Source organism: Corythoichthys intestinalis, chromosome 8 (genome assembly GCF_030265065.1).
Source record: "Corythoichthys intestinalis isolate RoL2023-P3 chromosome 8, ASM3026506v1, whole genome shotgun sequence".
In the NCBI taxonomy this organism is placed as follows: Eukaryota; Metazoa; Chordata; class Actinopteri; order Syngnathiformes; family Syngnathidae; genus Corythoichthys; species Corythoichthys intestinalis.
Window position 1 is genome coordinate 26,145,634 of NC_080402.1, and position 25,798 is coordinate 26,171,431.

General features: G+C 40.5%; 1 protein-coding gene across 1 annotated transcript; it reads right to left on the reverse strand.

Annotated features, from left to right (window-relative positions):
• Positions 1-9,365: 9,365 nt before the first annotated feature.
• LOC130920745 (stromal interaction molecule 2-like) lies at positions 9,366-24,245 on the reverse strand. Its single transcript, XM_057844155.1, has 12 exons — positions 23,100-24,245; positions 21,660-21,790; positions 20,303-20,414; positions 19,574-19,685; positions 19,360-19,475; positions 18,856-19,033; positions 18,599-18,776; positions 18,356-18,517; positions 17,738-17,838; positions 17,358-17,611; positions 15,767-15,950; positions 9,366-15,673 (listed from the first exon to the last, which is right to left on the reverse strand). Exons 1-12 carry the CDS (start codon positions 23,221-23,223, stop codon positions 14,239-14,241), a joined length of 3,087 nt encoding a protein of 1,028 aa, XP_057700138.1. The 5' UTR covers positions 23,224-24,245; the 3' UTR covers positions 9,366-14,238.
• Between the last annotated feature and the right edge of the window lie 1,553 nt (positions 24,246-25,798).

Consider the following 25,798-nt stretch of genomic DNA (forward strand, 5'->3'; position numbering starts at 1 on the left):
GTCAAGTTCTTCCCGCGCCGGCTCCCCGCAGTCAAGTTCCTCCAGCGCCGGCTCCCCGCAGTCAAGTTCTTCCCGCGCCGGCTCCCCGCAGTCAAGTTCCTCCAGCGCCGGCTCCCCGCAGTCAAGTTCCTCCTGCGCCGGCTCCCCGCAGTCAAGTTCCTCCCGCGCCGGCTCCCCGCAGTCAAGTTCCTCCCGCGCCGGCTCCCCGCAGTCAAGTTCTTCCCGCGCCGGCTCCCCGCAGTCAAGTTCTTCCCGCGCCGGCTCCCCGCAGTCAAGTTCCTCCCGCGCCGGCTCCCCGCAGTCAAGTTCCTCCCGCGCCGGCTCCCCGCAGTCAAGTTCCTCCCGCGCCGGCTCCCCGCAGTCAAGTGGCTCCCGCGCCGGCTCCCCGCAGTCAAGTGGCTCCCGCGCCGGCTCCCCGCAGTCAGGTGCCACCCGCGCCGGCTCCCCGCAGTCAGGTGCCACCCGCGCCGACTCCCCGCAGTCAGGTGCCACCGGCGCTGACTCCCCGCAGTCAGGTGCCACCGGCGCTGACTCCCCGCAGTCAGGTGCCACCCGCGCCGACTCCCCACAGTCTTGTGCTCCCGCGACTCCGCTGCTGTCCCGCCAGCAGTCTCCTGCGACTCCGCTGCTGTCCCGCCAGCAGTCTCCTGCGACTCCGCTGCTGTCCCGCCAGCAGTCTCCTGCGACTCCGCTGCTGTCCCGCCAGCAGTCTCCTGCGACTCCGCTGCTGTCCCGCCAGCAGTCTCCTGCGACTCCGCTGCTGTCCCGCCAGCAGACTCCTGCGACTCCGCTGCTGTCCCGCCAGCAGACTCCTGCGACTCCGCTGCTGTCCCGCCAGCAGACGACGACGACTCCGCTGCTGTCACGCCAGCAGACGACGACGACCCAGACGCTGTTCCGCCAGCAGACGACCCAGACGCTGTTCCGCCAGCAGACGACCCAAAAGCTGTTCCGCCAGCAGACTACTCCAACTCTGTTCCTGGTCCGCACGACGACCCCGACCCTGTTCCTGGTCCGCACGACGACCCCGACCCCGTTCCTGGTCCGCACGACGACCCCGACCTCATTCCTGGTCCGCACGATGACCCTGACCCCGTTCCTGGTCCGCACGACGACCCCGACCCCGTTCCTGGTCCGCACGACGACCCCGACTCCGTTCCTGGTCCGCACGACGACCCCGACTCCGTTCCTGGTCCGCACGACGACCCTGACTCCGTTCCTGGTCCGCACGACGACTCCGACTCTGTTCCTGACCCTCGCCCCGACGATGCTGCTCCCCGTTTCCTGCCACAACGTGGCGGTATGGACGACCGAGCACTACCTCGTCTGGGACGCCCGCCTGATCTGCCCGTGCGGTCACCCAATGTCTGGCGCCCCGGGCGCCCTCCCGATCGACCCGTGCGATCGGCCCACGTCTGGCGTCCTGGACGCCCGCCTGACTGGCCGTGACGGGCTGGTGTTGCTCCCTCCTCCGAGCAACCTTCTGACTTTTTGTTTCCTCGGGACGTCTGGGATCCGTCCCTTGGGGGGGGGGGGGGGGGTACTGTTAGGTTTTGTGTTTGGTTTCTCCTTGTGTGACTTCTCCCTGTGATTACCCATTGCTCTCACCTGTGTGTGTTTTCCCAGTGTATCCTGCAAACTGCATCCACCTGTGTTACCCAGCTGTTCCTCATCTCGTTACCCCTTGTCTGCGTATATAATGACCCAGTTTCTTGTCACTCCTTGTTGCGTCATTGTCTATGTCAGTGCCAGAGTCGATGTCTATCCTAGCCCTCGTGTTCCAAGTAAGTTTTTTGATACCCAGCCTTTTGTTAGTAACCTGAGTTTTCTTTGCTGCTGTGTTTTTGGGATCACCTCAGTTTTGGTTTGTACTTTGTTTTTTCTGTCGGCCTTAATTAAATCATTTTTTGCACCGCCCTTTTTGCCTCGCTTCACTTTTCCTGCGTTTAGGTCCTCACACACCTGCCCGCCCAGCAATCCCTGACAACAACACTGACAAAATGACACTTTGACACAATGAAAAGTAGTCTGTGTGCAGCTTATATAACAGAGTTAATTTATTTTCCACTCAAAATAACTCAAAATATAGCCATTAATATCTATCCCCCTGGCAACAAAAGTGAGTACACCCATTAAATTGAGTACTGCTTGTCATTTTCCCTCCAAAATGTCACGTGACTCGTTACAGGAGTACTGTCAGCATTGCTGCAGAGATTGAAGAGGTTGGGGGTCAGCCTGTTAGTGCTCAGACCATACGACGCACTCTATATCAAATTGGTGTGCATGGCTGTCACCCCAGGAGGAACCCTCTTCTGAAGATGCTACACAAGAAAGCCCGCAAACAGTTTGCTGAAGACATGTCAACAAAGCACAAGGATTATTGGAACCATGTCCTATGGTCTGATGACACGGCCGGGCTTTCTTGTGTACCGTTTTCAGAAGAGGCTTCCTCCTGATAAGGGTGTAACGGTACATGTATTCGTATTGAACCGTTTCGGTACTTGGTGCTCGGTTCAGAACGGAGGCGTACCGAACGAGTTTCTGACGTAATGTAACCCTTACTTTTCGAGGCTATAAGTCTGTCGGGATAGTTTCTTTGTTTAGATTTTATTTACTCCGTCTTCTCTCCTATAATGAGGACCAACACGGTAGGACAGTAAGAAACGTCAACGGCGCGACAACGTGGCCGCCGCGAGAACGTAGTGAAACGCGGCCATTAAAGTCAATCAGCCAATCCACACCAGTCGCAGTGCGGCCGCGTGTTAGACGCGTCCCAGAAGCGGCTCAACGTGATGCACGCGAAAGAACGGCAGAGTTTATTATTTGACGCGAGACGCGGCCCTCCTGCGTCAATACTACTAGCTAGCAGACCGGGCAAACCGGAAGTCACTCGTGTAAAAATACGGTGGATCCGGTCGATTTTCAAACTAATATGCAATCGTAACCCACTTTTTGAGTCCATCAGATCTCTTGAGTGGTAGATCGGGGCACAGTTGACTTGTCTTTGTTGATTTACAGTTGTCTTCTCTGCTATAATAATAACCAACACGGCCCCGTGTTCAAAACAAAACCCTCCTACCACAACAAAACAAGTAGGAATTAATATTCACATAGGAACTAAAGTTATACAACATAAAATATACAATATAAATGAATACTACATCACATTTGTAAAATACAAACATATAATAAATAATAGCCCATTTCAATAAAATAAATTGAAATGAGCTAAAACACCTGTAATTAAATAATAAGAATAATACACAGATCCTGCTTACACAATTAAATTTATTAATTTCTGTGTGGCGCTTTAACTTGAGAAAATCCACCAATAAAGCTTTTGAAAACCGTTCATAAGAAAAAAAAAAATCATTGAGGCATTTCATTTGTAAAATACATATTATAATCTTTGTCATTAGGATTGCTTTTCTCTTTAGCACAGGACTTCTTTTTTTATCTTTCTTTCAGAAAGAAAACTGACCAATACGCGGGGTCTGAAAGGCAAATTGTTGTTGGATTATTATCTTTAAATACCCGCTACTTTTTGAGCAGAATTGTAGCTTTGCATAGGCTACTGGTCCTATTGATGAAAGCACAAAAGTGTGTAAAAAAAACAACTAGCACATTTATATTTTGCATTTTGTTTTCTTACTGTACCGAAAATGAACCGAACCGTGACCTCAAAACCAAGGTATGTACCGAACCGAGATTTTTGTGTACCGTTACACCCTTAATATATATATACAGTGGGGAGAACAAGTATTTGATACACTGCCAATGGGTTTTCCCATTGACTGTGTATCAAATACTTGTTCTCCCCACTGTATCTATCTATATATATAAATATATATATATATATATATATGTAGATAGATACATAGATATAGATTTGTATATGTATATTTGTGTCATACATGTTTAACTGCAGTCACAGGTTTTGCTATTTTGCTTGGCAAAATATGCAAATAAGCATTGGTGGCTTTGTGTGCTAACATAATAATGTCCATAGGTAAGCAATTAAATGACTATTGCCATTCTTACTTCATTCTCTGACACAAAAAAAGGATGTGTCTATTTGTCTCCAGTGGCTGGCACTTCAGTGTCTAGGCAACAATACACCTATTGGAGGAAATTGTAAACTTGACAGTATTTATTGTCACTGGCACACTATTGATGTCACGGGAGCTGTTTAATTTACTGTGCCAACATTTCCTCCATCTCATACAGTGGAGCCTTTTTAAAAAAAAAAAAAAATCTATAAATATATAATGGATGCATATTTTGTCAAAGCCACAAAAAGAGGGAAAACTCTCGAAGAGAAACAAAACATATTAAGAAAAAAATGTTCCTAATTTATTTATTCATTGATCATAAATGGAAGCCCCACTAATTGAGCACCCCAGCAATATATTGTCTCCTAATCGTTCAGCTGTTGAGTATATTATTTGCCACAAATTATTTGGAAATCCGACAAGATAACTATTACAATTAATGTCCCCGTATCACGTCAGCGTTTACCTTGTCGAATTTGATAGATTGTATTTCACTGAGTCACAAACTGTCCTTTTGTTTGTAAAACGAAATAAAAAAAGCTAAAACACTTTTAATCCCATTTCGCTGTTGAATTGCTCCAACACGAACACTGCCAATATAAGCCTTTAATTTTTTCCGTCTAATCAAGCAGTGGTCAATTTCTTCCTCCGGTTTGAACTTTTATTCTAAAATCTCATCATCATCAATCATCAATCATCAATCGACAGGGTTTACTTCCTTTCAATTTCATACTCCGACCGGTGGCACAATAAACACAACGAGTCTCGAATGCTGTTTTCTATTGAGTAGTATGGCTTCTGCCAGAATTCTTGCCTTTGACTACATCATCCGTTTCAGCGATGCAGAGGCAAACCGTTAATTTTTTTGTTGTTTTTTTTGTGCAAAATTTCAATAGTTATGGATCTGGTCTTGATAATTGATTTTTGAATGCAGTACTCTTTGAAGATTCAATCATTTAATTAGTGTTTAGTGTTTACAACAAAAAAAAAACATCATAGGGGGATTTTAAAAGTTAAAAACCAATTAGGTTCACTCCCAAAATGAATTGTCAAAAACAGACCCTTCTAAATTGCTCCTTTTCAAAATTGCTCGCTTCACAATTATGATGTGAGAGATGTTATAATGTAGATCAGCTTAAAAAATTGAAGGCCATCATTTGTAATTGGGGTTCACTTTAACACTCTCCACTGTGTACTCCCTGGTCAGTTGGTTTTCTCTTCACACATGCAGGCAAATTCACGGCTCTCTTGGATATAACTACCCGCATTCCTGTTTTCAGAGGTATTATTCACCTCGTGGTTCCCTAACCACCCCCCACTCTCTCATTTGCAGTATCGGTATAATACAGCAAACCTTTGCTATTTTTTTACCCATAATTCTATATTATTATAGCTAAAATTAGGTAAGGAATGTATAAGGATGGAACCGCAGCGCACGACACGATCTGTCCCACTCCTCCAGGTCAGGACTTGACATCGCCGCACGGCAGGAGAGGTTAAAAGCCAATAGGCTAAAAGCCCGGGCTAACAGCTTTGGCGGCCAGTGTGTTCTCATGAAGGCATCAGAAGGAAGGTTTCCTAAGCAACGCACACAATGGACCTGCGTGCACCCGTCACAACGGTACCATTTATTCAAGCATAATTCATTGCTATTTGAAAATACAAGCCTTTGATTAGTGTACTTATAAGAATGCCAACCTTCTGATTAGTCCATTTTCATGAACAATTCATTGTGCGAATTTTGAGTCTTTAGTCCGAAAACACAGTATGACCCATTTACAAACCTAGACTTTTCGACGTTCTCCAAAAAAAAAGAAAAAAAGCCTGATTGAATCAGAAGATTTAATGGCACTATTGAAGAGAGAAGCTATTAACAGTGTGAATAAACTGTTCAGATGGTATTGGAAATTAATGGCAGCAGACTGAACTATTGTCTACAGATTTCTGTGATTTCTGAAATGATAACAGATGTGAAGGCAGTGACTGAGAGGACTCAGACAGTGAAAACAGCTTAGGTTCACTTGAAAATCAATGGTAAAGACAATAACAGTTCAGGTTTGGACATCACAGAGCAACCAGATGATGCTCAATAATTCTTGGCTGTTGATAAAGTTGAATTATACCATTTCAGAATGGATTACAAGTTATAGTCCTCTGACTTTTCTGAGCCTTTTTTTTTTCTTATTTTGAAAATCCAAGATGTATGAACCACCCAACTTCAAGTCAAAATTTTTGCGAGATGAAACATCGTGGCAAAATAGTTGTTACAGTATGTCATTGGTAAAATGAGATTATTCTCTTTTTGAGCATACCAAAACCTCAGTTTTTCAAAATGAGTCACTCATTTGCTCATTTGCTGTGCTGGGTCAGCATTAGAAAAGATCATATGTTCTCAAGTTACCTGGACAAATAAAGGTGAAATAAATGACCTAATAACTCCCTCCCTGATACTCAGACCCGGCGGCATGGGTGGGCAATAGGGGGGCGGGCCCGCCCTGACAGACTGCTGTGCCCGCCCTAGCTGGATTAGACTGTACTATGTAATTTTTTTTGTTTTTTTAATCTTCCACAAAAACACACACGCACACACCCACAGACGGGGAGGACGGGCCCTCTATTCATCCTATCTTGATCTGTCGTCATTCAATTCAACCAATCTGAGCAGCGAATGAAGGCAATTTCTAGCCAATCACAGATAAGGGGGGCGGGCCGAGTAGCCGGCCTTGGGTGCTCATATTTATCAGTGCATATGTTGTGTTTACGCTGAAGCACTTTAGTTGAATAAATGCACACAGAACTGCACCATTGTTTTTCGCATACCTATCAAGTTGTACGGTTTCAGCGTAATTTGTACAAGTGAGCACAGATTTTTAAATGTCTACGCCGTACGTTCAAAATCTGTACATTTTTCGTGCATGACGGTTTTTTTTCTCAGTTCGGATTTTGTCACCGTTTCGGCGAGACAATGTGCGTTACGATGCGTTACTATGTTGGTTGAATGACGCGAGAAAAGTCAGAGACACTGAGAGAGAAGAGTGTTGTGACGCTGTAGCAAACGCAATGCTAGGCTAGGTGGCTCCAATATTTCCTGACTGTAGCCGACAGCCTACAATCTACGCCTAGATATCAAATGCTTATGGAACTACATGCGAAACAGACAGCGGCATTAATAAACAGCCGCCATTTTGAAGCAGTAGACTTCTCAGAAATGTTCTGTTGTAGTGAACCATCCAAGCAAACTTAAGTAACTTGTTATCTAAAATACTCCTAAATCGTAAAATCTTGACTTGAATCTATCCTTAAAAGATGAAACAGTGTTAAAACTTTAACATGTCGAAAATAGACAGAAGGGAACTAGTGCAAAAACGGTAGCAATTTCAACAAATGTAACAGTTGATTCACAACATTAAACGATTTCCAAACATAGCAAAGGTTACTATGTTGTTGTTTTTTTGTTTGTTGGTTTGTTTGTTTAAATTAAAAAAAAAAGACATTAAAGGTAACACCAGTTACTTTGCCAAGTAACTAATTACTCTTATCTTCAGGTAACTGAGTTAGTAACTCAATTACTTTTTGGGAGAAGTAATTTGTTACTAATTAATTACTTTTTTAAAGTAAAAGTAACAACACTGGTCATAAAGATGAAGTCTGCAGAATGAAAAATGACGAAAGCGGAGATTTCATTCTGCCAATTTGTTGCCGAACACAATTTGCCTGCAACTATTGCTGATCACTTCTCAGAATGAGCAAAAGAAAGGTTCCCTGACTCAAAGATTGCATTGGTAAGTTAATTTCATCAATTGACCTATAATTGAACACACTAACGAACTATCTTCAAGTCAAAGTGAATTGCGAAATGACGTACAGCCATCTAGACATGATAGAAATGGCTAAAAGTGCTACATACAATTATAACAAAAGTCACTGTTAAATTTTAGTAATCATGATGTAGCTGAAGATATTGATTGTTCTTTGATTGCACCAGGTTATATGTTACAATATTACTAATAACTTCATATTATTTTAAAAATTGAGTTTTATTTTTGCCTCATATTGCACGCTATATACAGCGTTGTAAGATTAGTAACCAATTGTAAGATTGCCAACGGCCTCGGGTTGACAGGTATGTTTTTGTTTGTCTTGTAAATTTTACGATGAACTACCACTTGTGACTCCAGTGACAGAAAATATTTCAGTGCACTGATGTAGTAATGTACGGGTAATAACGCCACTGTTCAGGCTAAATTTTCGTTGAAGAAGTTTGCCCCCCCCCAAAAAAAAATGTAATGCCCTCCCTGTAATTTCTTTCTGCAGCCGGGTCTGCTGATCCTGATTGACACTCCTTGCAGACATAAGTATAAAATGCAAGAATTGATTTTATTTAAAGAACTGATTTAGTCTACCTTATATGCCTCCAAAATAGTTGGTAGGTTTTATTCTTCACTACTTAAACTACTAACCAGAACAAGCTAGCACATAATTACACAAACTGTCCCTGTAATGTAACAATTGTACTGTAATCGTGGGTTTTATCGCATTTTATTTTGTCAAAACCACTTTCCTTTATCGACCAGTAACTATGATTAGATGAAGCAGTCCTGACCCCTGGTGGCGAAAGCATGGATGATTTATGGCTCTTAATATTCCTCACATTTCATTTTGAGGGCCTTAAATCAATTAGAACTGGGCTATTCTGGTTGTCTCCAAAGTAGTTTTGTCCCTCATCTAAGCATGCTTCATCATGTCATGTAACAGGGCCAGACTGGACAGAATGAGCCTGTTTTCTTGCGTGTACAAACACAGGTATTTATCCTGCAAGTTTGAGACATTCTCCAAAATACCAATACTATAAATTGAAAAATTACACAGAAAAAGAAAATGCTGTAAAGGGGTCTAGGGCTCTTAGATAATAACATTTGTGCCTCTAATTTAGAGGATAGAGAGTTTGATTTAATTGCTGTGAGATGTTCTTAAAAAAAAAAAAAGTCACCTTTAAAAAAACTGCGTTTTATGTTTACTTGAGTTATATATGTTTATCCATCCATGACTTTTCCCAGGGGCAGCAACTTCATATATCTTAAACATTAAAGTGGTGAAAATGCAAAAAACAAACAAAAAAGTAAGAATTTGAGAAATAGAGCGAATACATTTTCATGGTACTTACTGCTCTTTCGCACAACATTAAACCTGAAAGTTGCAAAACAACACAACTTTTACTGAAAATGAACTGCTTAGGAAGAAATCCAGAGGCAAAATGTAGAACATTCAAAATGATAATAATTATGTTTATTTTTAAAGTGTGAGGAACCAGAAATTAATAGTATTGACTATTTCAATACACTCAGAATGGTAGTGCCAAATGGTAATGACACAAAAACAGTCATCATACAATGCAAAGAAACACGTAAATCAATCAGTCAATCGATCGATCAATTAAACAATGATCGTGATATCTCAAATACAAATAAAGTATATGAACTTAGAGGCGTTGCTCAAGTTCATTAAGTTTGTAAACAATGAAGGTCAAACGTGTTACCCAAAAATATATGACCAGGTTGAAACTATCCACCCTTCGCCTTTAAAAATAATAATAATCGCCTGTGTGTAGTTGACTGACATCTCTGCGTGCCATCTTCATTATCATAATATAGTTCAAGTATTAATCAAACAATGTCGACTTCAGTTAGTCTTTCCAATAAAACATGGCACTCATTACAGGTTGCAATTACAAAAAGCTTCTTGATGCAAGGCACAGTCATCAATGTTTCTGTGAATACATATTCAATGGTAATAAAATTTGCCAATCTGTATCAAATAAATGAAAAATAAAGTATATATTAAACCCATTCTTGTCAAGTAGGCTACTTACTTTACGTACTTAATCTGTCAATAACATTAAGGGCACCTTTAGATGATCAGACTCATAATAATACATTTATAAGACTTCTGTGTAATCATATATGTTCATTTGACTATTGAACAACAATGTATAATCCTAGTGACTTCATAAATAATCAAATAATGGAAAAATGTCAGACAAGAATTATAACTCATTTTGCACCCCTGTTATCCTCAAGAGGGTTGCGAGCTATGCCTCGCACTACTGACCATGGGTGTTAAGCAGGGTACAACCTGAGCTGGTTGCCTACCAATTGTAGGGCACAGGGAGACTAACAACCTTTAAAAAATCACACGTTTGAGGTATGTGGGAGGAAACCGGAGTACCCCAAAACCCGTGCAGGCATTGGGAGACCATGCAAACTCCACACAGGAAGGCTGGAGCCCAGGATTGAACCCTTGATCCCAGAACTGTGATGCGTCACGCTAACCAGTCACCCGCCGTGCCACCCATAAATAATCAATAAACATAAAAAAGTCTGAAAAGACCAACGTCGAATTAATATTGCATGATAAAAAAGAGTGGGATTTTTGATCATGGTTGTTTCATTTACATGCAAAAAATTGTTACCTGAAAATAATCATTGCTAATTAAGCAACAACAAGAAAAATCCATGTTATTGTAGTACAGTGAATAAGTGGATAAGCTCAATGTTTTTCTTACTCTTGTAGCCCACCTTCAATAAATAAATAACCATTTTAGATTTAGCAAAATACAAAAAAAAACAAAAAAAAAAACAATACTTAGTCTGCCCATTAGTAAAAAGATACAAGAATTGTGTTGTATCATCTAGCACAGCAGTGAAATTTCATAAAACATTTAATAAAATATTAAGACATTCTCAAAGTACAGCTAGTAAAAGTTTTAAAATGTGGCACATTATATTCATGAACAATCTCAAAAGCAAAAACGGTTGCAAACTATAACACAGTAAGTTTTTTCCAATTACTGTACATAATATATGGATTTAAATTACCATTTACAATGGGTGCCTTATGTAGTAACAACAAATACCAAGAAAAAATAACTGACTCTTTCATGATCCAGTAATATAAAAGCCAGTAAGAGCTAAAGAAAAAACTAAATGTATGCTTTCCAAAATGTCGTAAAAGTGTTAATGACTTCATGGGAATTTGTAAATGGAATAAAGCATCGGCCTTGTTATACAATACTAAAGAGCCTTATTTCTGTCAGCTTGAATGTAGTGAGGCATCAACCATAAGACTTGAGACCAAAAAACAGATTCAAATATAAGTTGTTACCGTACCCTTCAATCAGAGAACTAACAATTAACTAACCTTCTTTAATTGTTTCAAGAAATGTACTTAATTTAGCCAGGAAGAGGGTTAATTTTTGCAAGTACAGAGAGCATTGGGCATCCATGAGGAGAACTGTATAATATTGATTGGTATTGAATGGACCAAGGAAGAATGAGCAGAATCTGAAAGGCCTCAGCTGCCTGAAACTATTTTTACTGTTGTCTGGCACAGTTCTCTGATACCTTTGACACATACAGTATATTAAATAAAATAAAAAAATATATATCAACATTTTAGTGAACTGTGACAGAGATCATGGTAATCCAGCTAGAGTGAGTTCCAAATTTTGAGAAGATTAGTTTCTGTCCATAAAAAGACACATTGAAGTGTACCAGACAGTAAGTCATGTTGATTTATGTGGGTTCAACTATGTAATCCTTCTGTCCAATAGTCATCACATTGAAAACAATAAATTTCTTAAAGGATTTGGAGTTGTGCTTTAAGGAATTTGTTTCAAATCTCAGGAAATTACTTGACTGAAGGCTACTGTTTGAGACAAAACAGTAATATTGTTGATGTTTTGTATTTTGGTGACTATACAACTCTGAAACAACTACAATTACCAGTGGTATGAAAAAGTATCTGAACCTTTTGGAATTTCTAACATTTCTGCATAAAATCACCATCAAATGTGATCTGATCTTTGTCAAAATCACGCGGATGTAAAAACAGTGTCTGCTTCAACTAAAACCACCCAAACATTTAAAGGTTTTTTATATTTTAATGAGGAAACATGCAAACAATGACCGAAGGGGGAAAAATGAGTAAATGAATCCTCTGCCAAAGGAGACTTAAAGAGCAATTGAAACCACTTTTTACCAAACAATCTAAGTCAGGTGTGTACCCAATTACTGATTAGTGGTCTAAAGCTGCCCTGCCCACTATAAAACAAACACCTGGTAAGAATTGTGTTGATGAGAAGCATTCTCTGATGTGCCAAATGGCTCGGTCAAAAGAGCTATCTGAAGACCTGCGCTCAAAGATTGTTGATTTGTATAAAGCTGGAAAAGGATACAAAACCATCTCTAGCATTCTGGATGTTCATCAATCGACAATTAGAGAAGTTGTCTACAAATGGAGAGAGTTTGGCACTGTCACTTATCTCCCAGGGAGTGGCCGTCCACCAAAGATGATGTCAAGAGTTCAGTGCAGAATACTCAGAGAGGTAAAAAAGAACCCTAGAGTGTCTGCTTAATAATTACATAAATCACTGGCAAAGTCCAATATCTCTGTGCACACATCAACTATACGTAAAACTATTGCCAAGAATGGTGTTCATGGGAGGACTCCACGGAGGAAGCCACTGCTGTTTAAAAAAAAATATTGTTGCTCGTTTAATGTTCGCAAAAAAGCACTTGGACACTCCATAGACTTTTTGGCAAAACATTTTGGGGACTGATTAAACTAAAGTTGAATTGTTTGGGAGTAACACACACCGTCATGTGTGGAGGAATAATGAAACAGTTCACCAACATCAACACCTCATCCCTACTGTGAAGCATGGAGGGGGGACCATCGTGATTTGGGGCTGTTTTGCTGCCTCGGGGCTTGGGCAACTTGCAATCATTAATGGAAAAATGAATTTGGATTGGCCAAGTTAATGTCCAGGCTTGAACCCCATTGAGATGCAGTGGCATGACCTAAAGACATCGATTCATGCCAGACATCCCAGGAATCCAACTGAACAGCAATTTTGGAGAGAAGAATGGGCCAAGATTAGTCCTGATCGATGCGCCAGACTGATCTGCAACTACAGGAAGTGTCTGGTTGAAGTTATTGCTGCCAAAGGGGGGGCCCACAAAATATTAAATGTTATGGTTCACTTACTTATTTTCCCCCTTCTGTCATTGTTTGCATACTATCCTCATTAAAATATGTTCGGCGTGCATTGAGGAGAACGGGCGAAGAGAGTGTCTAGCTGGGGCTGTTTACATTTTGGAACCCACAATATGAAAACCTATAAATGTTTGGGTGGTTTTAGTTAAAGTTTAACGGACAGCTGGGAGCAAGGGGGCGTGGCAGGATGAGTGTGTATGAACTTATCGCCCAAGGTGCTCCCAATCGCACTTGATCAACACCTGGCTAGGCGGATTGGTGGAGAGGAACACGGGGCAGCCATATATGCGGCATCGCGCGAGCACAGGAGGGATGACCGCCCGCTCAGCGGACGTACACCACACGAGGAGGGAGGACTGGCAGGTCCCCGGCACGCACTCAACGTGGGGGAGTTCAACATCACGCTGCACGCGACGAGGCAATGAGCACAGGTCAGCCTAAAGTTACGCTAACTTTCTGAGCGTACAGTGTCTGCATTTGCCAGGATTGGAGGGGCACTACCAGACGCTAGGACGCCACTTCCCAGTCCGCTGTCAGGCACGACATCAAGGGGAGGGGTGGGCGAATTTTATCATTTTATACATTTTTATTGACTGTTCACAACTGTTTTTTTAAAGAGACTTTGAGGGGTGGCCCCAGAGGGAAATTGGTGCGCTCAACCCCCGGGAGCCCTGGAGGCCTGCTTGCGTGGATTTTTTTTTTTTTTGCTTGCAGTGTTGCATCGCAGTGTCGTGCCAAAAGCAGCGCCGTCCTTCCAGGGGGTGTACAAAGCCCATGCAGCCCTGTCCGAGCCGGGATCGATACACCCCTTTTTAGTCAGTGTCTTGTTTTGATTTTTCCTTCATAAACTAAATGTGAACATGGAAAGCCTTCTCTTGCTGTTGTCTCAAGGGCGGAACTAACCTGCGGTTGTTACAAAAGCAGACACTGTTTTTTTCATCTGTGCAATTTTGACAAAGATCAGCTCACATTTGATGGTGATTTTATGCAGAAATGTGAGAAATTCGAAAAGGTTCAGACACTTTTTCATACCACTGTAGTATCACCAAATAAAATCTACACTGGGTTAATAATACAAGATAAAAGAAAAATCTAATACAACATGTACTGCTAATATGTACTCATTCCAGTGTCAGAGTTTCTGAAGACCGCTCTGTATCTTCTCTGCCGTTGGCTCATTTTTCTTTTTGAATAGATTTTTGAGCTTTAATGACTTCTTGCTCTTTTCTCTATCCCTGTTTCTGTCATCTTTAGCTTCAGAGGAGGACGGAAGCGTTCCTTTTGTTGCTGACACAACTGGCTCAGACTCTGCCAGAAGTCTGGTAAAGCACTGAGGAAGATTGGGGGTTGAGACGGAAAGGGTTGTTGGGGTTGCCATAGAATTGCAGGACTTCTCAAGGATTCCATCATAAACGAGCTGGCTCAAAGGACCGGCAGCAAAATTATCTGCAGATGACTTCCATGGCACGTGAGATGTCACTGTAAGGTCTGACTGCTCAGTTTCACTTTGCGCTGAGTTTGATTCAGAATCTTCAGACTCCACCCTCACTACTTGTGGATGATGTGTTTCCAGAAGTGATTCAACTCTAACTAGGGGTGTATTTTCTTGTGAATCCTGGTCATCTATTGGCATTAGATGTGTTCTTTTCCTGACAGATACTTCACACTCCTCTTTACATCCTCCCCTACTTATTGATGGTTCTGAGCAGAAATCAAGCTTCTCCGTTGAAGACTTGTGATGGACATGCTCTGTTTCTTCTCTGGGTACAGCCTTTATGGAAACAAAGTCTGCAAAATACCCCTCTTTAGAGATTTTTCTTGACGGTATTGTAGGTTTTTCAACCAGTTTGTCTTTGGCAAGCCCCCTCACAGAGGAATCAAGTTGCCTTGAACTTCCATCCAAGGACATTCCCATTGAGTCTCTCGTATACCTTCTAGCTATTAAGTCAAAAGGAAACTCAGAACTTTCTAATAACTTTCTTGAGGCACTGTCCACCGAAGCCCCCATAATACCTCTTGATAACTTCTTGTGTCCAAGTTCTGATCCTTCTACATCATCCCACACAGCTTTTCTGACTTCAAGTGGAAAATCACCTCGATCTTTGGGTGTACTTGTGGATAGATTGTCTGTAATGTCCTCTAGTATTTCTCTGTCAATTTTCCTAGGTGGAAATTCTGCATCTAATTCATTGGATGATATCTTTCTAACTACAAAATCTGTTGAAACTTCACTCCTATCTCTGGATCGCTTTCTGAATGATGCTTCTTTTGATATCATGAGCACAGGATTTTCCAAAGAAGTATCCAGAACTTTATCTTTTGTCATCTTCCTGCAAGGAATATCTATAGGAGTTTCAAAATCTTCCCTTGAGAGTTTTTGAATTGGAGATTCAACATCACCTTCCAATTCTTTACTCACAGCCTTTGTGATAGATTTTTCTGTAAGTGGTTCTGTTTCATTATGGTAGAGCTTTCTATGAGAGGCATCACCAGGTGAACAAAGGTACATCTTGCTATGAGAAGGTGAAGTTGAGTGGTCAGAATCTGAGAACCTTTCTTGGGAGTCTCTATTAAAAAGTTAAACAAGAAAGACAAACAATGACTGAATTACTCAAAGCTTTAAAGTATTAATTTGGATCATAACTTGGCCACTGGCTTACTGCTTCTTTATGGTTTTACGAAAGACCCCATCATCTTCATCAAAACAAGAATAAGGAGTTCTAATTGGGATGAGAAGGTCAGGATCTGCCGAGATGAGAGTAGTTGGAGGTTGTGTAACACCATGACGCCGTGACCGCAGTATAGTAGATGTCCGGGTTCGAGGAGAATTCTTAAGTGGTGCAACTGGAAATGAAGTAGAGCAAGGTGTAGACCAACCAGCAAACCTCTGACATTCTCCCAAAAGCTTTGAGACATTCAACATATAAGTTTAGCAAATTGTAGTGGTCACAGAAATGTACTTTCTCCACTGTGAGACATGAAAATTATTCAGTTATTTTCTGGAGCTGCTTTACTGCTTCTGGCACAAGGTATCTCTAATTTGTGCAGATTAGATCTCAAGACCACCAAGGTACAGTATTCAACCATGGTCCTGTGTTCATCTGTCATTCTGTGATTTCCTCCCCATGTCAGAAAGCTTGGTCCCAACTGCAGGCCAAAAAAAAAAAAAAAAGCTATAATGCTCAAGTTGGTCGAAATCCAGCGTAGGGCTACTACATCTTGAAACATGTTTTGTTTTCTCCTTGAGATAACTGTTGTTGTGATTTGGTCTAAACAAATAAAAGTTGATTTGATTTTATTTGACTTAGAACACATCCATAACTGAACAGTATGGACATGCAGGTGACAATGTTTTTTTGAGGTAACCTATTGTGGTTCCTCGGTTTTATTATTATTATTATTATTATTATAGTTATTCTTTGTTCCACAGCCCTTTTGAGCTCAATTTGCCCTCCTTAGAATGCTTCAAAATGCACCATAATCGGCAGCCAGGACAAGACAGTGCAATCTTTGATACCGTGTAAAGACAAATTCCAAATACACTATGTAGCGCCCTCTAGCAGTCATTCTTTGTCCCGCCGACGCTTTGAGCCCTACTTTGACCCCCTCAGAATGCTTCAAAACTCACCAAACTCAACAGCCAGGTGAACACTGGTGAACACTTTGATAAAATGTAAAAAGAAAATGGGAAAAAAAAAAAAATAAAAATCAAAATATGCGTAAATGTGCGTAGCGCACCCTAGGAACAAAACCACCATTTCATTTCTTTTTTTTTTTTTTTCCCAGAGGTGATAGAGGAGGTAACAACGCAAAGGTTAAGACTTAGAACACATCAGTACTATTTGAAAGGGATACCATACACGGTGCCCAGGCTGCCGTTAGTACTACATCCAGTTTTCTTTGGGTGGGCAGAGCGTGACCACTGACCCCCCCCCCCCCCCCCCCCCACCACCACACCCCCCCGGTAACGCCTCTGGATCATAATTGCACCAGCAATCTTGTGAAGGCCTGTCTCATGAGGTTGTTTTCTTCCCCTGTATAACCGTAACGTTTTATTTTCATCGGTGGATTTTCATAAAAAATATATATACATTTCTGTGACCGCTGAAAGGTTTTTTTTTTCCATTTACAGAGGATTGCAAAGCTTTTAGAGATGAGCGTAATATCCAAATATAAACCAATGTCATGTCAGGTCCACTGGAGACAGTAGTGCAGAGCACTGCACTCCCTCCCTAAAGACAAGTACCTTACCTGGAATTTGAGATAGAATAGCTGTGTTAGACTCTTCCAACAGGTCTTCAATCGACCCATGAACTGAGCTGTGGCATGAGCAAGACGGCTGAGGTGCTCGGGGAAATCCCACACTAAGTGAGTCTGAGTAGAGTAGAGCAGTGAGGTTTGTAAGACCAGGATTTCTGATGATGGGGAAGCCACAGATGCGCTCAATCTGTTGCCATCGATGGAGCCGCTCCCTCAGGCAGGCTGTTACCTCCGACAAGGCATTCCTTTAGGAGTGAGATAATAGTTTTTTTTTGTTTTTTTTTAAGTATTCACTTCAATTTGGAAAGACAAATTTAGCTCTACCTATGTAGACTCGAGTAAAATCTAACCGCAGATACAATGGGACTCACTTTGCCTCTAGAATCTTGTGGTCAACCTGATCCAAAGATGAACTGTGGGCAACATGCAGAGTCCCAAGCACTGAGCTTCTTTTCTTCTTAATCTTTTCTGCCTAAATGAAATTATACAAGCAGACACAGTAGTGTGAAATATATGGTCAAGTGTAGTTGTTTCATACAATGTATGTCAAAAAAAGACCAGAACTGGAGTCTACTACAGTTTCCCAGCCTTTTTTGCAACATCTTCATACACTCTTTTAAGAGTTCTTCCGAGATCCATCTGGATGTCGTCCCTAGCACTCTTGAGCTTGGAAAAGCAAGAAAAATCACACAGAGCTAGATCAGTGGAGGAGGAAGCATTGTCATTACTATATCTTCACGACCAGGAACAGTTGGAAGTTGAGGGCATTGTGAGCAGCCACAAGCTGCCCTACTACAATTCTGGCGCACAGAATGAAGCAAATGCCAAATAATCTTATTGTGGACATGTATGTTTATTGTCTGGCCCACATTGTGTGGTGGGGGGGTCAAAGACATTAATGTAGGTTTGAAATGAATCTTTTTAGACACCAGTCCTAGAACTTTTCTGATACACATCTTGTGCACATGTTGTATTTTTTCATACATCACCTCTTCTTTGGCAATGGCAAGTTGTAATTCAGCACTGTGTTTCTTGATGTTGTAGTACTGGACCTCAACTTCATGTGTCAACTGGAGCCACTGCTGGAGTACCTCCGAAGCAGTCCAAGTTGCATGCATGTCCTTTTCTGCCTGTCTCAATGCCCCACGGATCTGAGTCAACGATAGTTGTCAGCTTTAGGTTTTATTTTATTTTTAATTTTGGACAAACTTTAGCCGATGCATGAACAGTACTTGCACAAGTTCTTCTTCTGCATATCGAAGGCGGCTGAGTTCACTAACAGCTCCCTGTCTAAGCTCTTGGAGACGATGGGCCTCCTCCTGTGCCCCCATGATCTCGTCTCGCATCTTCTCCTCCAAATTTTGTTTCTCCTCTGCCACGTTTCGTTTCTCCTCCTGTGCTCGCTCCAGTCTGCGGATGAGAGAAGTCACTAATTTACTTTGATAATTTCAATTATAGATAATGACAATAGACTTTCGCATGAACCTACTGTTCCTGCATGTCTAGGAGGCTTTGTTCAGCCCGCTGAAGACTTTCTAAGTCCTTCATCATCTTGATAATATGGATCTTGCTGGTTTTGTTTTGGGCCTGAGCGAACCAACAGCCCCCAACTCCCATCACCACGGACACAAGTAGCAGTAGGTCTTTCATGTAATTGTGAGGGGGACCTTCATGCAAAAAAAAAAAAAAGGTTATGATTAATAATGTATTTTAATGTATCACGGACAAGTGGTTGATTGCTTCTTCATGGTGTCGTGACAATCAATATCAGCTAAAATGGAGCATCTTGCTCTAATGTACCGTGAATAGTAATACAAGTTTTCTCCCTGGAGTTGAAGGTTTATTGATCTAGAAATTTATTACTAAGGACTTACAAAATCTCTAGAGGTAAAAATCCAATTAGAGCGACATCATTGTCATTAGTTGCCATTTAAATTTGGAAAAAAGTTTAGAACACTGTTAAAAGAAGCACACATTCTGTAATGGTCCTTACGCGTGGGTGGTCCAAACAGCACTACATCAAGAGCTTTAATGTTGAGTTTCTGTTTGTCCCTTTGATCCTGAACTCTCAGCTGGCCGCTCAAGAATGAAGGCTCATTGGCTGCAATCCTGCAGAAACAACAAAAGGAGGGTTTTTCTTCTGTTGTTGTTTTTAAACTAAGATCAGTGCATTTTCAGACATTCGTTTGGACACAAAATATTGTCACCTCGGGAGTGTGTTTCCATTGACTTTGAAGTCTTTAAAGTTCCTCTCATACTGTGGCAACTCAACAAACTCCCTGAGCCAGCGTATAACATCGTCTTGGGTCCAATTATGAACTAGGATTAGAGACAGCAAGTGAAGAGTTGATGATGTGTCAATTGCTTGAGTTAGGGATATCCCGATCAAATAGTTTGGCACCCGGGATCGCGTCTCCTGATATTGAGGACCTGCCAATACTGAGTCCCAATTCGATACCTCGGCAATGTATTGAGGTGGGGGAAAAAAAGCACCCAAAATGTAAAATAAATTCTATACTGCAGATATTATCGTTCTTTTATCATGCTATCTTAGCGATAGTGTTCCGCAACAGCTACCAAAACGTTTGCCGTATCAAACACACCAATAGGAGCGTCATGTTGCCTTATCGAATGCACTAGTCCTAGTGACGTTACAATACGTTTCTGTTGAATTTTATTTTGTGAGTTGCATATTTTCTTGTGCACTGGTTACGTGCAAGAAGTGCGTGATTGCTCATGCACGGAGCTTAGAGGGAACATTGTTTGCAGCCCTTAAAATTTAAAAATAAAAATGAAATAAATACATATTAAAACATGGTCTTTTTTACCCAATTTCGATCCTCTGAAAATGGCATAATCAGGCCCAATTTCTGATCAAGTGTTTGAATCTGGGACATCCCTAGTTTGAGTGTTTGGACAGTCTTTTGGACAAACACCTTCTGATGACTTCCATCCTTTCCAAAGCTCTTCTACTGTAATGTGCTGATCTTCACGGTGCAAATGGCTGTGTTTGTTGGTCTGCTGCTGTTTCATGTCTTCAATAATAAACTACAAAATAGAAAGGGGGGGTTCATTAAATATATATAATGTTAAAAGTACAAGGTAATAGGGTCAGGAATTACTGGTTGAAAACATGCAGGAACATAATAATTATCGGATAATTTACACATTGATGCTTTTGACTGTCAGGATCCATTTAACTTACTGTAAAGTTATGCACTTCAATTAATGGGGTAGATACAAAATAACACAGCAAACATCGAGAGAAATGAATAACAAACTTTTTGATGAAGCAGTTGGGATTATCTTCTCTTATGCACTGTAACAGCTCATTTTGCACAATTTACACATTCAGACTTTACCAGTTTAAAGTCAATGGATTATTTGCGAGCAGCCATTTGTCCTGTTTCTTACATACGACCTGTTTGCCTCGGTAACACTGGCTGAGGCATGAAGATTCAGACATCTGAGACACACAGACACTTGCACCATGATAAGGGGACAACTCAGGGAGAAGACACAGGTTTACAATATTACTATAGTGTAGCTTATAAAACTTTACAAAACAAAGTACTGTAAATAAATCTGAATACATGCAGACACAGTGTTCTGATATCAAGCCTAGGATATAGATGAAGGCTTCATTTGATGACTGAAGACATCTTGGGAATGTGCACTGATGAGCCAACAGCCCTCTCTTGACATCCCTATGGCAACCGTAACTCAATAACTTGTATACGGTATCTTAGAAGTGCATTCTTGAAGGTGACAGGGCCGTTATTGATGTTATATAATTGCCATGTTATGACAAATAACTCAATGTTTGATATAAAAAAAAAAGTTGAGGCCACATTTTAAAATCCATACATGCTTTGCATGTGTAACCAGTTAACCAGCATCTATTCTCTCTATATAAAACATGGTAGAATTTATTTTAAAAAGTTATATTTCTCCACATCGCTTATTTGGTACATAATTCTGGATCATTACTAGTTGCGAAAAATAGATTTTGCTCAATGAGTGCAGGTGGATCATGTTACAGTTACATTACTTAGTCTTCGTGCTGCAACATCTTATTTGTGCAAGTCTATCAGTGCAAACCACAATTGTCAGTGCGCCAAAAGCCAAGTTAAACTGTTGCTATCCTTGAAGTAGCCTTTGACGCTTTCTTCAGCCAGAACACCTGTTGTCATAGCACTGACTTTATCCTGTATGTCTCTGGCCAGCAAGTTAACTTTATAGCTGATGATGACATGCCGATATTTAAGCAAGAATAAGAGAATAATTTTGTACCTCCACACTCTCCTCCACCTCAATTCCTCCATCCTTGTCATCGTCCATCATCTGATGAATGCTCTGCAGAGCCTCCAAACTGTAACGATCAGCCTCGCTTATACATGGCGGTGACACCACCATGCATGGGTCTACATGGGTTGAAAGTGCAAATGTATTTCTCTGTTACCATGTTGCTCAAAATTTAAATCAGTTCATTAATACATGCTTCATTTTGAAGTTTAACCTCATTCTTTTGGGGATATATTCAATGTGTAAATGTTTTATTGCTTGGGTGTTTTGTACTGAAACTCACTTTGAAAAAAAAAAGTTTTCATAATAGATTAATATAAATCCAAAGCCAGGGGATTGACACTTTTTATTGATGTATGAGTGTAGATCCAACAGGCAGTGATTTTGTTGTTGTTGTTGTTCTTTAAATGTACTTAAGGATAAAGTTCTATTTTGGGTACATTTTTAACAATGTAGGACAAAGAGGTTTTTTTTTTTTTTTTTAATGGATTTATCATTACTTATACTGTATAATGTTATTATTCTTTATCTGCCCTTCCCAAAATATAAAAGTCAGGGGACAAGGTTATACACTTTATCAGATTTTTTTTTTTTTTTTTTTTTAATTCTTTTAATTGTGAACTTACTTACTTTTATTATTATTATTACTATTATTATTATTATTATTCAAAAAACTGTAGTACTGTGCAAGAAAATGAACTCCACCGTTTTTCCAGGCCTGTTAGTCACAACCCATTTTTGTATCTGCGACTCATACTTTTGTGCTCAGTGGAGCTAAAGGTACAAGAAGTCAAAAGGTCTGAGTGTTAAACAAGTATAGAAGCAAGCCCAAGAGATGCTGTCCTCCATGTGCGTGTATTATCATTGTTTTGTCATGTGTTAAATTTAAAGAAAGTGTGTTTCAGAGAGTAAAGGTGGACCAACATTTGCATATACTGCTACATAATTTAATGATGATTTACATATGGTAATTTTTTAAAAATAATCTATCTAATCTCAAGATTTACACTAGAATTAAAGCATGGGCAACGATCCCTTGGTTGCTGATGAAAGGCTGAAGTTTCCCTCTGCTGGACACTTATCAAATATATACAGTAAAAGGTTTACATATACTTTTAGCAAATACTTCCTAAAGACTGTGTGTGGCTTTCATGTTTTGATACAAAGTTGTTTAACACAGGAGTTGTATCGACTATAAGATGGCAAGTAAAACCTTTTACATTTGGAATAGCAACAAGAGAACAGCCCAGAAATGCAATGTCAACTAGCATGAATCATATTTTAATTGGTCCACTCATTGATGACGATAGTAATTAAGTTTTATCAAGTCTTGTCTCAAATCAAAGGAAATACAAGTTTCAGTCCATGTTATTATTAATGCTGCATTGTGATACATTAATAGGTATGTGATTCATTCAGCCTACTTACCCCCTGGATTGAAACCTGTGCCCCCACTTGGGAAGCTGGCCCCCAGAAGGTCACTAGCACTTATCGAAGCAACCAAAAGAGAGGCAGGAACAATAAGAAATACAAATGGGAAAAGGGGCAGCATTCTGAGATCTGAGAAATTCCGGGGGAAAAAATGGAGAAAGACTGTTGGATTACCAAAATATTCAAATACCAGAGGCAACTGGACAGTGTCTAAAATGTTAGCCAGTGTAATTCCAGAAAAATAATGGAGTTAAATTCCATAGTTAGGCCATTTTAAAAAGCCTAGGATGGTGTATCCAAATTGTTCCATCATGAATTAAGTCCAATGTGGTGATCACACGGCAGTAAGAATACCCTGAGTATGGAGATAAGAATCCAAGGTCAATAATCCAGTTTCCTGGTGGTCATGTGGAACCTATTTTGTGCCTGTTTTGTGTCTCTGTATGATCACCCAAATCAGTTGCCCGTCCCAGCGGTGTGCAGACCTTAAGACGTCTCTCTCTCTCTGCGTCTATCTCTCTCCGGTAACATGGTCTCATCACATTATTAGGTTTCCTCACACACCAACCCCCATACCAAATATGTACAGAGATTGGAAGAAAAAAAAAAAAGACAGGGCTACACAGTTCATGTAATGGCCGCCAAATGCAGTTTGGATTTCTTGCTCCTGTTTGTTTTGTTTAAGGAAAACAACACTGACTTAAAGTGATGACTTGCATATCATCTAACATTTTTGGGTTATGTTCAGGCCAGGAATAGCATGATTAAGGTCATGGCTTAAGGCTCAGATAAAGTTATTTTCGCAGATCAACAAACAATGCCAGTTAACTTTGCGTACGTTAGGCCTACTGTCGAGTTGCATATGATAAAATCAAGCACACGTGCACCACAACCTAGTCTACAAGTCAAATGATTACGCCGGAACATTAATAGCGCAATGGACACAAACAGCCTCACACGTACTCTAACAGTAGCCTAACAAAGTGTAAGGTTTCATTCCAGCAATCTGGCTCCCAGTTTAAAAATAGTGGCACAATTTTGACCTCTGGCCATGCCCAATAGGGCCTTGCAGAATAAGCTACATAAGTCGTGCATTCTACGTATATTTAAAAAAAATAAAATAAAAAGTTAAAGTGCACCAATGTGGTAAAGCTAAAATGTGACGAAACTAGCTACTTGAATAAGCACATGCAAGATTTAGTGTGAGCCATGGTCATTTCAGTTCTGCATTTACAATTATAAGAAGTTATTTTGATTGAAGTCAGGTGGAAAAAAATAGATTAGAAACTTTATTCCTGACAGTTTTTTTTTTTTCTTTAACAGGGTTCATACAGGAAAAAAATACACAAGATGAACAGGTATACGTAGTAAAACATATTGTATGAAAATGAAAAATGTAAAATTGCAGACAGCATTACTTACACTATTAGGTAGGGCTTTAAAAGTCTTCTACTGTTGAGTGCTGCTGAACCAGTAATTTTGCTAGGTTGTTTTCTGTTTGACAATATGAAAGTCAAACCGAGATACGATCCTGGTAGTAAAATGGATTCGGAGTGTTTGGTAGACCATAAAAAAATAGTTTTGATATTACATATAAAAATCTCTGCTTTTGAGATGACAGCATCAAGGGTTTTATTGCAGATTGTGTCCAAGTGTTCAGAATCAAAGGTCTCCTCCGTCTGTGCTCCCATATAGTAAAAACACTCTACCTGTTCAATTTATTCACCCAAAGAGAGAACAGAGATGCAAAGGTTTGAAAATTCGAGATATAATTGCAGTCCGATCCCTGCATGCAGCCCAGCTTTTCTTTTTAATACTGTATTTAGTTCTAGTGATTTTTCAGAGTGACCAGGTACTTAACTGTGAATTGATACGAACTAAAAACCTCCATGTTATTGGCAATTTTGTTTTTTATTGCTTGTAATTTGCAGTGACTGGATCATACTGAGGAGGTATTCTGATCTTGTCATCTTTGTGTTGCTCAATCGTGTAATTGAAATAACATAATATTCATATATGTTAAAAAAAAAAAAAAAAAAAAAAAACATGCATGGTAGGCTGATTTAACACTCCAAATTGTTTGTAGGTATGACTGTGCGTGATTATTTGTCTCATTGTGTCCTGCGATTGGCTGGCAATCAATTTAGGCTGTACCCTGCTTCCTGCCCATACTTAGCAGGGATAGGCTCCAGCAACCCCGCAACCCTCCTGAGGATAGGTGGCACATACATATGATGAATGAATAAATGTAAGTATTGTAATACTAATAATAACATTGTGAAGCATGGTGGAAGAGTGGTTAGCACTTTCGACTCAGTTCTGAGATTAGAGGTTCTATCCCGGGCTTCGGCCTTCCGGTGTAAAGTCCATGTTCTAACCATGACTGCGTTTTCTCCGGATACTCTGGTTTCCTCCCACAACCCAAATAAGCATGGTAGGCTGACTGAACACTCAATTTAGAGTGTTGTCTATAGGTAAGAGTGTGTGTATGTTATGTTTTTTTCTCCTTGTGCCATGCAAATTAAGGGTGTACCCTGCCAACTGCCCATAGTTAGGTGGAATGGACTCCAGCAACCCCGCGACCCTCGTGAGTTTAAGTGGCACGAAAGATGAATAATATATATATATATATATATATATATATATATATATATATATATATATCAATATTTGACATTTCTATCTAAATAGCATGT